General features: G+C 45.2%; 1 protein-coding gene across 1 annotated transcript in view; it reads right to left on the bottom strand.

Moving 5' to 3' along the window:
• The window catches only part of LOC119396910 (inositol 1,4,5-trisphosphate receptor type 1), a 78,300-nt gene that overhangs the window by 57,602 nt on the left and 6,460 nt on the right, over positions 1 to 14,238 (bottom strand). The window contains exons 7-14 of the mRNA XM_037664287.2: positions 13,983 to 14,210; positions 12,942 to 13,319; positions 9,422 to 9,646; positions 8,110 to 8,543; positions 7,175 to 7,342; positions 2,763 to 2,858; positions 1,948 to 2,103; positions 91 to 241 (exon numbers count right to left, since the gene is read on the bottom strand). Coding sequence (XP_037520215.1) covers positions 91 to 241; positions 1,948 to 2,103; positions 2,763 to 2,858; positions 7,175 to 7,342; positions 8,110 to 8,543; positions 9,422 to 9,646; positions 12,942 to 13,319; positions 13,983 to 14,210 — 1,836 coding nt within the window. The remainder of the gene's footprint in view (positions 1 to 90; positions 242 to 1,947; positions 2,104 to 2,762; positions 2,859 to 7,174; positions 7,343 to 8,109; positions 8,544 to 9,421; positions 9,647 to 12,941; positions 13,320 to 13,982; positions 14,211 to 14,238) is intronic.

Here is a 14,238-nt window from a genome sequence, read left to right as displayed (position 1 = left end):
GGCATCTCTGGCTTCCTTGATATGTATAGGAACAAGGACGTTACACCACCTTTGAAAATACCTAGCGCCATATACAGAGATGAGACAAACCTCAAAGGTAAGCTTGTTCTGTTCCCGATCTGCAAAAGACCACACATGTCCCACAACATTGCACAGGTAGTCCTCCACAAAGGTTATAGTAGGCTTGAACTTGCGCTGTACCGCTTCCTTCCCCAAGTCAGGATGACGATTCGCATCATAGCTGCATCAGAGACACAAGAAGTCACTTTGCAAGTCCCAGTCGACTGGCTAGAACAGTTCAAATGTATCCAGTGTAGGTAGTAACAGGGGTACTGACATGAAATTTCGCCGCCAAGATTGCCTGCAGGATTAATTCACATGCGTATATCATCTGCAAAATGTGAACAGCAAATAGAGCTTGGAAGTTATTTTAAATGAATTTTGAAGTTTGCGTGAGCGAACGACATCCTCACGCTACTAACAACCTCAAAGGGGACCCTTGGGGACCCCCTATACTTCCCTCACGTGACCACGCTGCAACAAGTTATGATGACGTCATAGCCGCCATGTCTTTTTGCCGCATTCGCTCCAGCAGCCTACTTCTCGGTGGCTGCTCGCGAACCGTGCAGAAGTACGTCACAGTTCTGTGTGCTGACGTGATCGAACGCTACACCTGCTAGGTGGTCATAGTTGCACCCGGAGGCTTGTCGTTTTTGAAACCAAAACTGACACTGGTCGGTAATGAGAAGCCTGTGATTAATCAACTCTCGCGCGCTGCGGCAAACGATGTGCCATGTTATGACTAATAGGCCCCCAGCAACACACTGCAGCTAAAAAAAGTGAGGCCAAAACTTTTGTGTCATTACCCCTTTAACACTCATTCAAAAGCAAGAAAAAAAAAGTTTAAGTAAAACATCAGAATATTCATAGCTGGCACATTCAATTTAAGAACCATAAGTGGATCAGGTATATGAGACAATCTGAGATCGACTGATTTTCTCCATAGAATATGTGCACTTTTGTTAAAATGTACAAGTACAGCTTGACTTTTCCCACAGAATCTGCCATCAAGAATTTATTTAACTCTGTGCCAGCTGTAGAGACAAAACGAAAGAGCCTGAAATATGTTAACTGCAGTTTGCCCAAGTACCTCTTTATCTTCACATTTGCAGTCAGTCTAAGCTAATATCTTCAATGATTACAACACCCAGCTTAACGCAAGTTGCCAGTTGTGCATTTGTATCAAAGCAGCATTCAACTGAAAAGCAGTGAATGATATGAAGTATGTATAACACTTCATGCCCGAAAAAGTGTTCACAGAGAGCCAACTTCAGACCATCTTGCTTGTACTGCTACTTTAGAGCAAGAGATAGTAGTTTCTAAGTTGCATAATTCCACAGAAGATCTATTGCATAGCATTTGTTACTTACAGTTGACAACTTTTGTCATTGCTGCTTGTAGCTTTTATTGTACTGATTACTCTCTCTTTTCGGCATTATTCGGCACCAACCAAATGTTGGTGCCGAATAATAGTGTTTTCCAGGAATGTATCAACATGTGAGAAAAGTGTAACTGTATTAGGTCATTTTATGTGTTTTCAGTTCTGAACTTTGGCATGGGGAAATCACACGAAAATGCCACATATCAAAGATGTGCTACTGCACACTTATTGTTAAGTCAGTGACATAGATCGCTAGGGTAGCGTCAACGTCTACATTTTACCTTTGCTGCACACATCTTGCTATAAGTAGATTACATTTCTGTTAAATGTATAACTCAGTAACTCCTCTACAGTTACACCGTTAGAAGTGAGCGCCAGCACCAAAACCGACAAAAAAAAGGAAGTAAATCCTGCCAGACTGAAAACAATGCCCAAAGGAAAAATGCCTGCAATGGCAAGCATCAGTAAAGCTTGGCAAAATATGTGCTTCATTCGGCGATACTCACTCCTGAATGGAAAGTTGCTCAGGAATGTCGGACCAGAGACGTGCATACTTCACAGGTGTGATGAGCTCCTGGGGATCCCTGTCCACATGCATGTGCAGCATGAGCCGACAAAAAGCAGCCCGCAACTCATATGGCAGGTTTTCATCTGCCATGCATCTGGGAGCATTGAAAGAACCAAAGAACAAACATCACAATCTAAGAACATCAAAGAACTAGTTCAGAACCGTGCTTTGCACACCTTGCAAGTTAGTCAAGAAATTTTTAATACAAAAAAACAAGGCGTAAACTAGACAAAAAATGCAATCAATATACTGCAACAAGTGTTATCTATTTCTTTTATTCCAAACAAAAGTGATTATCAAGGTGACATGCAGAGAGTTTTATTAAATAATATAGGCATGGCCATGCTGGCATCCCACAATAGCAAGGCAGCATAAGTATACAATGAAAGGAATGATGATCAAGCATAGTTTTACATAATCTGCATGCATGCTACTGAAATACTAGATTTTTGAAGTTCTGTACAGTACTTTCTCTACATGTGCTTTAGCATCCATGGTAAAGCAGCCGAGAAAAATTTTATTTTGTAGATGAAACTGGGAGGCTCGGAGTTTAAGCAATATTTTATCCTAGCAAACGGCCAAACGTTGCTTTCCTTTTCACAGATGAATAATAATATCTGGGGTTTAACGTCTCAAGGCCTGAGAAACTGCTAGAAACAACTCACAAAACTCTGTTACAATTCAGAAGTTTGCTAATGAAACAGTTAAGTGCATTATATTTGCAAACATCAGAAGGTGAAGGCTCCTTCTCACTTGTGGATCAGCTCAATGTCCAGGTGAGGAGACAGGCTGTTGATGGCCAAGTACTGCCTGTCCAAACACATGCCCGAGAATAGGTCGAGTTGGTGCCTGCACAAAAACATTTTTATGAACGAAGATGGAATTATTCGAGAACATTTTTTTAAAGCCCCTTGCCTTGAGGAAACTGGTGCCCCAAGATGACAACTACCCCAGTTAGGAGCCACCACAAGAACAGCACAAAATTGTGAAAAGATAGAATAAGCTTATAAGAAAAGCAAGCCAGATAGTCTTAGATTTGTTGATGCAAAAGGATCGAGTTCCCCTTGTCTACGAAAGCCACTTAGATCCCAGCAATAGAGAAGGAGATTTCAAGTTTTTATGGGTACAGAATCCACTTTCCTCCTGTGATTTAAAAGGAGAGTAAATAACCCCACAGTTCAAAATGTGTGATGAAGCGATAACTGCACCTTTATACGATCTGAACATGCTGCCACAAATATTTTGTGAACACGTGCCGTAAAACGGAAGTTACAGGGTATAGAACAACCCCCGCTTCGGCTGGTTTTGGTTTCTCACTCGGCCTTCCCATCCTCCTCGGCAGCGAAGAGCGGTAGGTATAGCCCACAGTCGTGACTACGCCCACTTCGACAAAGTAACACAATGTCAGCGATTACGTCATCAGCACACAGCCAACGACTGAGCAAGGTTTCCTCCATGTGTCGCTCAGGTTGGAGCGCCGCTAGGGTCACCCTAGCAGTGCAGTGAATAAGCGCAGTGAATGCGCGGCCAAAACAGCATCACCGCAGGTCTGAGGCACAGTTTCATAGTGCAGAGAGCCAATCGATGAAGTCAGTGCTACGTAAAATTGCCCATGGGTAACTTAAACAAAGTTACCCATGGGCAGACGAGGAGGACTGGACAGGCACTGAAGACGGGAGCAGCAATTGTTTTTTGAATTAGAGCGTCTGCACTACCAGCAGCGTTGCGATATTCATAAAATGTGATCACCACTGCTTTCTGCAAGAATTGGCGAGCTTGTTTGAGAGACGTACAAAAAAAATTCTGAGCCTGCTTTCTGGCCTTTTAAGGTTAACAGTCAAGCCCCAACACCCCTACCACCATGAACTAGGTTATAGTGTAATGTGATCATTGTTTCTTGGTTCGTCCCGAGCCCACAGTGCTGTAGAGGCAATGCTAGCAAATGTGCTTCAAGGCGCTTACAACGTCCTGCACAAGATATTGAAAAGCCAATGATGGAAACCCAGTGATGGCGTCAGGAGAAGTAGCAGAACTTTCCGACAATGCGTCAGACAAGGTGTTTGATTGCTTTGAATTAAGTGTGATAAAGATTGATCTTTTTTTAGGCTTTAGGAGATCTGGTTTGAAAGTTTATTTTGCTAGAATTTCCCATTTGTAAAAGTAATGTTTATGGAAACTTGGTGTCATGCATGAGCACAACAGTTTGCTATTAATACTAACTAGGCTTGTGCGAATATTCGAGCACTTCGAATATTCGAACAAATAATACAGTATTCGAATTTAAATTATTGAAAATTTCGAAGTATTCGAAATGAACGAATAGGTGTATATCAGTCCGCTTATAACCCCCCTGCAAAGGTGGTTTCACTGCGGTGGAGGGGTGCCATACCGTGAATACACCTTTTCAAAAAAAATCCACATTGTCCGCTTGTAACCTCCTGTAAAGGTGGTTTCACTGCAGTGGAGGAGTGCTATACCGTGAATACACCTATTCAGAAAAAACCCGTACTGCCGCGAAGCCCCACTTCAAGGTTAAATGAACATACATATTACCCTCACATCGATTCATCATTTTTTAAGTTTAAAAAATTGTTATACCGGCTTATATGCTCCAAGTATAGTAAGTTTTAAAATGTAACATATTTTACAGTTATTTTCATTCTACCAAAAGCCAAATCCTGCTACTATTAAAAGTTACTTCCACTTCCTTTGAACCAAAAAGAATGACATTTGCACATGCCTTGTTACAATTTAAAAAAAAAACGTTGTGCAGGTTGGTTGGTTCATGACAAATATGCTAATTTTTCTTTATAATATGTACAATGAAAATACTGGGCTACAAGTGGTGGTTGCATCATAACAGTAGCAGCAGGAACTGGACGGGCGCGGGCAGCGTTGCAGCAAAAAACGGGCTAGGCAGCTCCAGCTCATGCCTCGCGCAGGGCTGGCGATGTGGCTGCAGCGCTGGACATTCCTCTTCACTACATATGTGATATATACTATTCGAATTCGATTCGAAATTATTCGACCAAAATCACTATTCGCTTCGAACCTAAAATTTACTATTCGCACAAGTTTAATACTAACCCTTTCAGGGTCAATGACGTACATGTACGTCATCGTTTGTATGTTTAAAAAGCACGTCTTTTTTGATAATTTCTTTTGCTTGGCATGTGCTGCCGCGTTACGGGAATACATGAAATTTTTTTCTCACGCCAATGTCGCAATTTTTTTTTTTTATGCTTTACTACAGCAGTGCGCCGGCTATCACTTGCGCACCCAGTCGCGCACGGGCGTACGGCGGCTACCTAGTTTCAGCTTACTCCTTCAGGAGGTTTCCACTTCTCACGCCCTCAAAACTGATGGCCGTCCAGTTTAGAATCTCTCAAAGGGTGACCGCTTCGTTACTCTCATTTATTGCTCCCCAAAGTGAGACTACATCTGTTTCCGTGCAGGCGCTGACTTACACAAACAATGCTGCTGTGATTGTGCTTCCTGTTTTGGGGACTCACAAAAACCACTTCCATCTTGTTGGCTTCCATCTTGTTGACAGATAAGACAAAGGATTATTACAGCTCTCTCACTTGCTTTTGCTTTCCAAATGCGCACACAACCATACAGTTTTCTACAGTGCGCTCCCACACACAGTTTACTTGCGCTATGGAAGAGCGCGGCGGTTGCTCTGCTGCCAATAGTCGAGCGGCGATTCCTCCGAATTGCTGCCCGACTGCCGAATCAGAATCTAATTCATTGGATGTCACCCGTCATACGAGGTGTTACTTATGTGTTAAGACTCGGATGTTGATGAGCAAGCGACATCTCAAAAGCGTGCGCGGCGAGACGATGCTGACCAGATAAAAAGTGACTTTTCTCCCTCCGCCTTTCCATTTTTTTTCTTCACTTTCCTATCTCCTTTCCTCTTTTTCTCCTCCTAACTTCCTTTCCTCTCTCTCTTCCCTCCTCCCGAAAAAGCAGGCAGGCGTTGTGCCCCTCCTGGTGGCAGTTGCCAGCTTGCTCTCTCTCTCTTTTCTCTGTGTCCTTGTGTATCTATGTACGCAAAACAAATAAATAAATAAAATAAATAAATTGCACTTGAAGCCACTTCGTGCACTTATTTTTAACACTCTGGGGTTTAACGTCCCAAAACCACGATATGATTATGAGGGACACCGTAGTGGAGGGCTCCGGAAATTTTGACCACCTGGGGTTCTTTAACGTGCACTTAAATCTAAGTACACGGGCCTCAGACATTTTCGCCTCCATCGAAAATGCAGCCACCGCGGCCTAGATCGTGCACTTATTTTTGTAGAATGTCTGTGAACTATGTTCATTGCAACGCATCATTTTTTAACAGTCGTATAAGCTTTTTTTAAACTTTGTCTTGTTGTTACTCATGAATAAACCATGTGTATGAAACAACACAAACAATCTTTTTGTCATTTTATGGTCACCCCCAAAAAAATTACAATTTTTTTCCGAAATAGATTCGCCAGAAGAATTTAAATCAGCAATAAAAAAAATTGACCCTGGTGGGTTGCACTTGGAGAAAAAAATTTGACCCTCAAAGGGTCAATGCACAAGCATGCGCAGTTACGTTTCATCCTGCTAACCAAGCTAAAATTAGGTGCATCTTATATGGCAGTCTTTAACTCAAACGTTGCAAAAAGTAGGGGGTGCATCTTGCAAAAATGCAAGACTTATGCGCCAGAAAATACAGTATACTGATTGATAAAGAAGCTCAGGGAAGTTTATCTCAAAGAAAACCACATGCAAAAGAGCTGTTCTGTGCACATTTCCCATGCTGGAGTAAGGTGGGCATCTGAACATGTGGTGGCCTTGCACTGAAATGTCTGTGGTGCTTCACTATGAGCTGATGAGTTGGCCCACCAGTAACAAAGGAAAAAAAGTGCATAGTTGTCACAAGCCACACTTTCACTGCAGTTTATAGCAATAAAACCCTAAATCTTGTCTGCATAAAATGGGAGGAAAAAAATGCATGCGCACAAGATGTTCATCAGCAGAAACACTTCTCTCTAAATATTTATTTCATGCTCTGACCATTAATTTTGTACTTTGTTTGCCCATTTTTGATTGGGCTCGCCTTTTATATCCGTAGTTGTGTTGATTCGATTCCTGGCTGTTCACAGCCGTCACCCCAGCCTCACCTGTAGTAGTCAAGTGTGGCTCGTGCGCTTGGGCACTCGGTGTCTTGTGCCAACTCCACGATGCTGCGTGCCTCTCGGCCGCTGTCCCACAGCAGCAGCACTTGTTCCTCCACGGCCAATGTAGGTGGGCCCCCTTCTATCTCCAACTCAACCTGGCTGCGAACCACCCTGCACAACAATGGGAAAGTCCTTTGTCATAATCGCACAATTCTCATTAGGACTACAGTAGAATTTAAGTAAACGGAATTACTGCTAAAACGGAACAACCTCTAATCTGATTGGTTTCATATTTGACTTCTGGATGCCTGTACTGTATATCTTTCTCAGCAAACGAAACTCCTGTTACATGCGACATATTTCTCTGGTGCACTCAGGCTCCGTTTAGAGAGATTCTGCTGTATTACTATGTTTCCTACAACTGCTACACTTGTGTGGCCAGGAAGTCCCCATTTGTTTCCGTTGGTGCAGAAAACCTGTAGCTTCGCCCACCTACATGAAACCTCTCTTTTTTTTTTAATTACAGAACTGTACCACGAAAACTACCCTTTCTGGGCCTCTGTTTCTACAGGTGAAGGTAGCACACGACATGCGAATAAATTTTAGCTGAAAATAGTAGAGCACCAAGTTCGGCTACTTGGTGCAAGTACTTCTTAAAATGGTTTTAATTGCGCTAGAAACAAGAACAGGGCGCAATCTTGTCTACGATTGTTGGTGCTATTGACAAACATACAGCCACAATGGCGAAGCTTTTCTGCAAGTATGGCAGCCAAGTGCCGGCAGAGACATGTGGCACAAGAAAAGTGGCCTCAGCAATTGAGGTGGCATCAGTAATTCTCTCCATTGCAGCTTCCCTACCAAGGTGCCGATGCCAAGGCATCCACACCAAGGTGTAACAACAAGGTGCCAACAAGAAATGTGTCTACAGTAGAACCTACCTGGTTTCTATCAGGATGTCAGCATTGTGGGGCGAAAGTACAGCCTTGCAGATGAGCTCCTGGGTGACCGGGATGGCCTGCTTGTTGGAAATGCACAGGTCTGAAAGGTAGTCGAGAAAACGACTCTCCCGGTTTTGCCGCACCAGGCTGACAAATGTCTCGATTTCAGCTGCTGTAATGTGCTTCTCAAGGAGCTTGCGGTTGCTGTGCAACAGTGCCGTGATCGTATCTTCAGCCAGCACATCATAGCCAATTTGCTTCTGCATGAAGCCAAACCACTTGGCAATGTACTCCTGGTTCTTGCGGTAGTCCTGTTGGGACAGTCTCAGGATACGATAGCAAAGACGGCACATGTGCTTGTAAGGTGCATAGCGTGGGTCTGCAAGATCCTCCATCCGCAGCAGTGGGCCCTGGCCATTGTCCGTGAAGGGCGCCTGTTTATCAATGGGCCAAGACAAGATTTTTGCCACATATATTCCCATACCTTTATAAAGACATGCAACATAGCAAAGCACAACAAACTTCCTACAGATTTTATAAGCAACAAAAATATATTTTCTGTGTAGCTTGTAGGACCTTGACACAATGTTTACAAATTTTCATGTCACTTACTTTACACAAGTGTGCACTGTGGTCATGCACTATAAATTTTAGTTTTCCATATATACCACCTAGAAGAGGAAACCAAAATTACGTAGAGCACAACACTTGGAACTATGTGCATAATATATATCAAAGCTGTCTCCCTCACTGAAAGCCGCTCCTATATTAAACGCACCGAAGTTTCAAACATAAATGTACCCTTGTTTCAAATAAGCTTGTAATGGAACACTGATAGTATACAGACCAGTAACGGTGTGACAACAAAGGTGGTGAACTTGACTTGTCACATGGGTTGGTGTTAGTATATGTCGCACCCCCCAATTACCACTAACGCCCAACTTCTACGCTGACTACCAAGAAGTTCCATGTCCCTATGAACAACCTATAAACTTGTCTCGGAGGAAATTGTATTCTATGGAATACATTATTACACAGACTTCAAGGCCCCAGAAGGACTGGGGCAATGAAAAGAAATGTGGACAGCGTGGTGCATTATTGCTCCGCTGTTCGCATTTGTTTTCATCTCGCTCTTACCTTGGTGGCAATAAAAAGACGCCAGAGTCATCCTTGCTTGTATCATGAATGGCTCGAGTGCCTTTTTTATTACCAGCCAGGTTACAACCGCTTGAAAAGAAATGCGAAGAGCATAGCACATAGGTGCCGCACCGTTCCCATTTCTTTTTATCGCGGTAGCACAATAGAGGAGTACCTGCAAAATGTGGAACAACTGCCGAAGCACATTCTGCTCACGCAGAAGCTTTTGTCGTTCCCGGTTGGGCTTTGTCACCACCAGCTCAAGAGGGTCTGATTTGTTTGGGTCTCCCTCACGACTGGCCGTGAAGTAGATGACTTCCTGAAGCAGCTGTAGCAGTGAACGGCGCTCCGTAGCACCTGAACGGCCACTTTCCAAAGCACCGACAAGTGTTTGCAGCACCTAGACATAACACAACAAGAACATCTACAGGAGCAGCATTGACAGCAGTGTCATATCACACGTTTGAGAGAAAAAGAAAATTGACAGATGAAATAATGGTAAACTATAGTATACCAATGTGCTGCAGTACTACGGATATTTGTCCTGATGTCTGGATTTCTATGGGGATGATACATTTTGTGATTAGAAAACACATTTCGAACCTAAACATAAGGATATAAACACAAGAACAGAAGGCAGGGCTCAGCCCTGTGGCTGAGCCATAGTCTATAACATGGGTTCTCAATATCGGTTCTGCAGAAACCAGATGTTCCATGAGGCACCTATTATGGTTCCACAAGTGGTTGGAATGAATGCGACTCAATCCCACTTATTCAACTAAAGAACAAAATTTGCATTGCATTTTGAATTCAGCAAAGCAATTGTATGCCATACCACACATCGGGAGTCTGTGAGTAGCAAGAGAACCACATGGCAGCAGTGTTAAGACTAATCATCTTAATGCCCGCCTCTAAACTAGTGCAATTCATGGATGCGTGGTCGCCACAGATGATAAGAGGTCCATTCGATTCACCCTGCACTATCTGAACTGGTTCATGGTAGTGACGTCAGAGTGCCGTCGTCGTGCAGGGAACGTTTCAGAAAGTGCAGCAGCAACGAGATGCCGAAACGAATACGAGAGTGCAGATGTCGTGCAAGCCCTCTGCTACGGTCGGCTGTCTCGCGAATTGTGGAGGTTGTGATTCGTAAAAGTCGCCGGCGCTTACGCTGCCTCGCATTTCAAACTACCCGAAAACATTCACTGACGTATTTGTTGGGCGCCGTTAAAATAGCCACGAATGCAGTCGGCTGCGTCGTCTGCTGCGGTTACAGCCATCTTGTGCTGCACGGACTCGGCACTACCTCACGAGTAAGTGCAGGGAAATCGTGAACTAGCCTTGCACGACGGCTGCACTTTTTCGAAACGAATACCGCAGTGCCGACGCCGCCATGTTGAACTCGTGAAACGAATGCCGGAGTGCAGCGCCACCGTGAACCGGTTCACGAAGTGCAGGTGAAACGAATGGACCTAAGACATGTAACACACATGAGAGAATTAATTCAGAGGTTCTACAAGCCGAGATCTACTTGTCTGCCTGGTCAAGAACTCTTGTTGTCAATGATTAGAATGGTTTGCATCTGGGCTAGTTGCTGGTCTTGCATGTTGAGCGGTTTCAGCTAAAAATTAGATGCGCAGACGAAGGATTGTCAATGCATTATGATATTGGCTGTTTGAATGTCATTTTGTAGCAGACAGGTGGGGTGAATTCATGCAGTATTTGTGGCTCAAAGTGTGTCTGTTCACATGGTGCAGTTTGCCACCACACTACGGCAGTTTTGCATTTGAAATGCGCAACAAGCGCTTCGATGCATGCAAGAGGCACTACTTTGTACCCTCTTCCCCCTCCCCCATTCTCTGTATTCAAAAGGCACATCAGTGGAAAGAGGGGGAGGAGTTCCACAATACTCAGGAAAAGCTGCTGGGATTCCTCCAAGGAAGGAAAGTTTGAGAACCTTTCATCAAGAACACAGGACTGACAAAGAACAATGTGCACTTGGTGGCAAGCAGATGATGAAGACAAGTTTTCTAGGTGAAACATTGGCTCCAGTGACATCTCATGTTGAATGATTTATCATCACATAAAGCAGATTACCACAACTTGTAAACAAAGTTGAACCGACATAGAATCAAGAATAACGCATAAGTGTCAACGTTCAAATTAAAGTTGTGGGAATTCAGGCGTCCGCGCCAGTGGCTCGACGCCATCTTTCCTTGGAGAATTCCCACATCCCTCCCTCCTTAAATGCCTCCTACCAACTAGAGCTCCGGTGTCGGCCAAGTAAGCATACACAACAAAGTCGCAACGGCACGACACCTGGGCGTTCAATTAAACTAACACGCGGCGAAAATCCTCCCAAACAAGACGAACATTAGCTCTAAAGCTCTCCCAATAAAAATGCTAACACCTCATCAAACGCGTACATCTGACGTGCACAGAAACCACAGTTAAGGACAACTGGACACGAAATAATACAAGAACAAACATCCGCCAAGGTAGTAATAAAGAACAGTACAAACAGTAAAAAAAAAAGACAAAAAGTCAAAGGGATCGCGAAGAGTCTCTAGGATGGTCGACCCCAATGGTGCCGCTCGCCTCAGTCCCGTCCTCACCGACACGGACCGCAACAGGCGTCGGTCGCCGGCCGCTACGTCGACGCCTTGACCGCGACGGGCGCCGCAACCGCAGCTCGATCCGCTACATCGCGTGTCGCTGGTGATGCGACGGCCTCCGGGAGGCGATGCGCCGGGACGTGCTGGTATTGCACGGGCGCGGGCGCTGTAACGTTGCTGGTGTTGCAACGAGCGCGTGGGGTCCGAAGCAGCGCCGGGCTCTGCTGCCCCAAGGGTAGGGGGGAAGGGTTCACTTCGCATGGTCCAGAAGAGCTCGGCCCAAGTTCGCATGCCACCTCTTTTACCGCTGTCGACGACCGACGCGTGTAAACAGATTGGCAAACCCCCGGCAGCAGAGGTACGAGGTTTTGCACCACTGCATTTGTTATATTTCATTGGCCAGTCTTCGGAGTGGTAATGCTTACATTAAGGTTAATTCGCTCTGAGATTCGGCCCGCGGCATAGTTTGAATGTTCGACTATCGCCGTCCCTTCCGCGTCTGTCCATTTCGTAGACAGCACGTCATGGACGCCCATTTCGGTCGGTGTCACAAATGGGCAGTGTGCGTCCGTGGGAGGATTATCCGCTAGTGTCGAGGTCATACGTCAACGCGCTAGTGAAGACCACGCTTACTATCCGGATGAACTGATCAGACGGAAAAACAATAACAAGAGACCACTTGGGGACCTCGAAGGGTGCGTACGTGTTTTGGCCGGAGCCCCGACAAAACGACGTAACCGCCGGCCGGCGGCGATCCTTTGTTCTTTGTTCTTCGCCGCCGGCCGGCGGTTACGTCGTTTTGTCGGGGCTCCGAGGATGTGGGAATTCTCCAAGGAAAGATGGCGTCGAGCCACTGGCGCGGACGCCTGAATTCCCACAAAGTTTTATGGAACACCTGGTTTTATCTGAACAATTCATATTTTGCACTATTCAATTCTAGCCAATGCTTTTTTCAGTGAAAAAGCTGCAGCACTGTTAGTATCAAGCAAGAGGTCCTGTTAATGTGCTTGCTTCGAATCAGCAGCCTGACAACCTACTACACACACCTTGCACCTTGCTCACACCTTGAACTAAAGTACCCACCTGGCAAGCATCATTGGCAAAGTCAAGGTCGCGCACTTCAGAAGCTGACACAGGCACCACTGCAAAGGCCTCCCGGTCCTCCTTGGCCGGTGCACAGCCCAGGCGCCACATGACTGGCCGCTCCTCTTCTCTATCAATAGGAATGGCTGTGCTGTGCACCCAGGTATTGGTGCACAAGTGGCGCAAGCGAACGTATGATGACTGGGGTACCAGGTCATCAGCACGGGAGAGTGTGGTTGCATCCAGCTCAAAGATGGAGGCAATGTCACTACTCTGTGGCACAGCTACAAGGCAGTACACAGGGCTCCCTGGTGGACCCCGCAACTTAGCTCGCGTTGGGTCAGGGGTCGGGTCTTCGTCCACCTCGGCAGCTAGGTACTGTAATATGCAAAGTTACGCCCACAAAACATTAAGCATACAGTTTTGAGCTGATCATCTCCTATTACTTTTAATACAAGGACACTCTTGATTTTCAAACCTTGTCAATCTTCAAACAATAAATGCCAAGGTGCAATGGCACATGTGCGCACACTCACTTGTCGCATGCTCCCATTCATCAGCAGTTCATGTTCGTGGCTCATGCATACCAACACCTCACTTGTGTTGATAGTTGCTTCCATTCACAAACAGCTGCGCCTATTCAAGCTCACAAATGTACCAAGTCACACTCACAGCACTCACTTACACACGTAGCCTTCAAGGCTATACGAGTCGCACTTGAAGTCGCACTTTGCGACGGCCACTCACTTTCATATTGCAGCCCACTAGTCTTTTACTTTTTGTTTACACTCACGTTAACTGGCACTCACTGCTGCTCATACCGATGCCCACTCAAACTCACATACTAGATCAGAGATTTTGGTGCGAAATTTAAAAATGAAATTGTGGCCTTGATTTGCTCTTATTAATGAACCTTTGGTGGTGAAATTAACAACAGTAGAGTTTTCAGAGCATAGATTATCATTTTAAACAGATCACTGTTTCCTTCAGTGTCCCTTTAATACGCATCATTGCTATCACAATAAAAAGCACTGAACAAACCTGGCCTGTGGCAAGGTGCTTGAGACGAAAGAGGCTATTCCAGTGGCCAGCCCCACCACGACAGGGGTCGTGCTGCACCACTTCAACTTCCCACAGGGCTTTGGAGCTGGTAGCTGCTGTCGCAGTGGTGCGTCCTGTGGATCGCAGGAACACATACTGCTTCTTTCGATACTCGTCCATCGTCAGGAACTTCTCCTGCTCCGCATGGAACAGCCGCACAACGTCTCCCTGCATAAACACACATGAGCAGCCAAGG

The sequence above is a fragment of the Rhipicephalus sanguineus genome, chromosome 6 (genome assembly GCF_013339695.2).
Source record: "Rhipicephalus sanguineus isolate Rsan-2018 chromosome 6, BIME_Rsan_1.4, whole genome shotgun sequence".
In the NCBI taxonomy this organism is placed as follows: Eukaryota; Metazoa; Arthropoda; class Arachnida; order Ixodida; family Ixodidae; genus Rhipicephalus; species Rhipicephalus sanguineus.
This window is presented reverse-complemented; position numbering and strand designations above follow the sequence as displayed.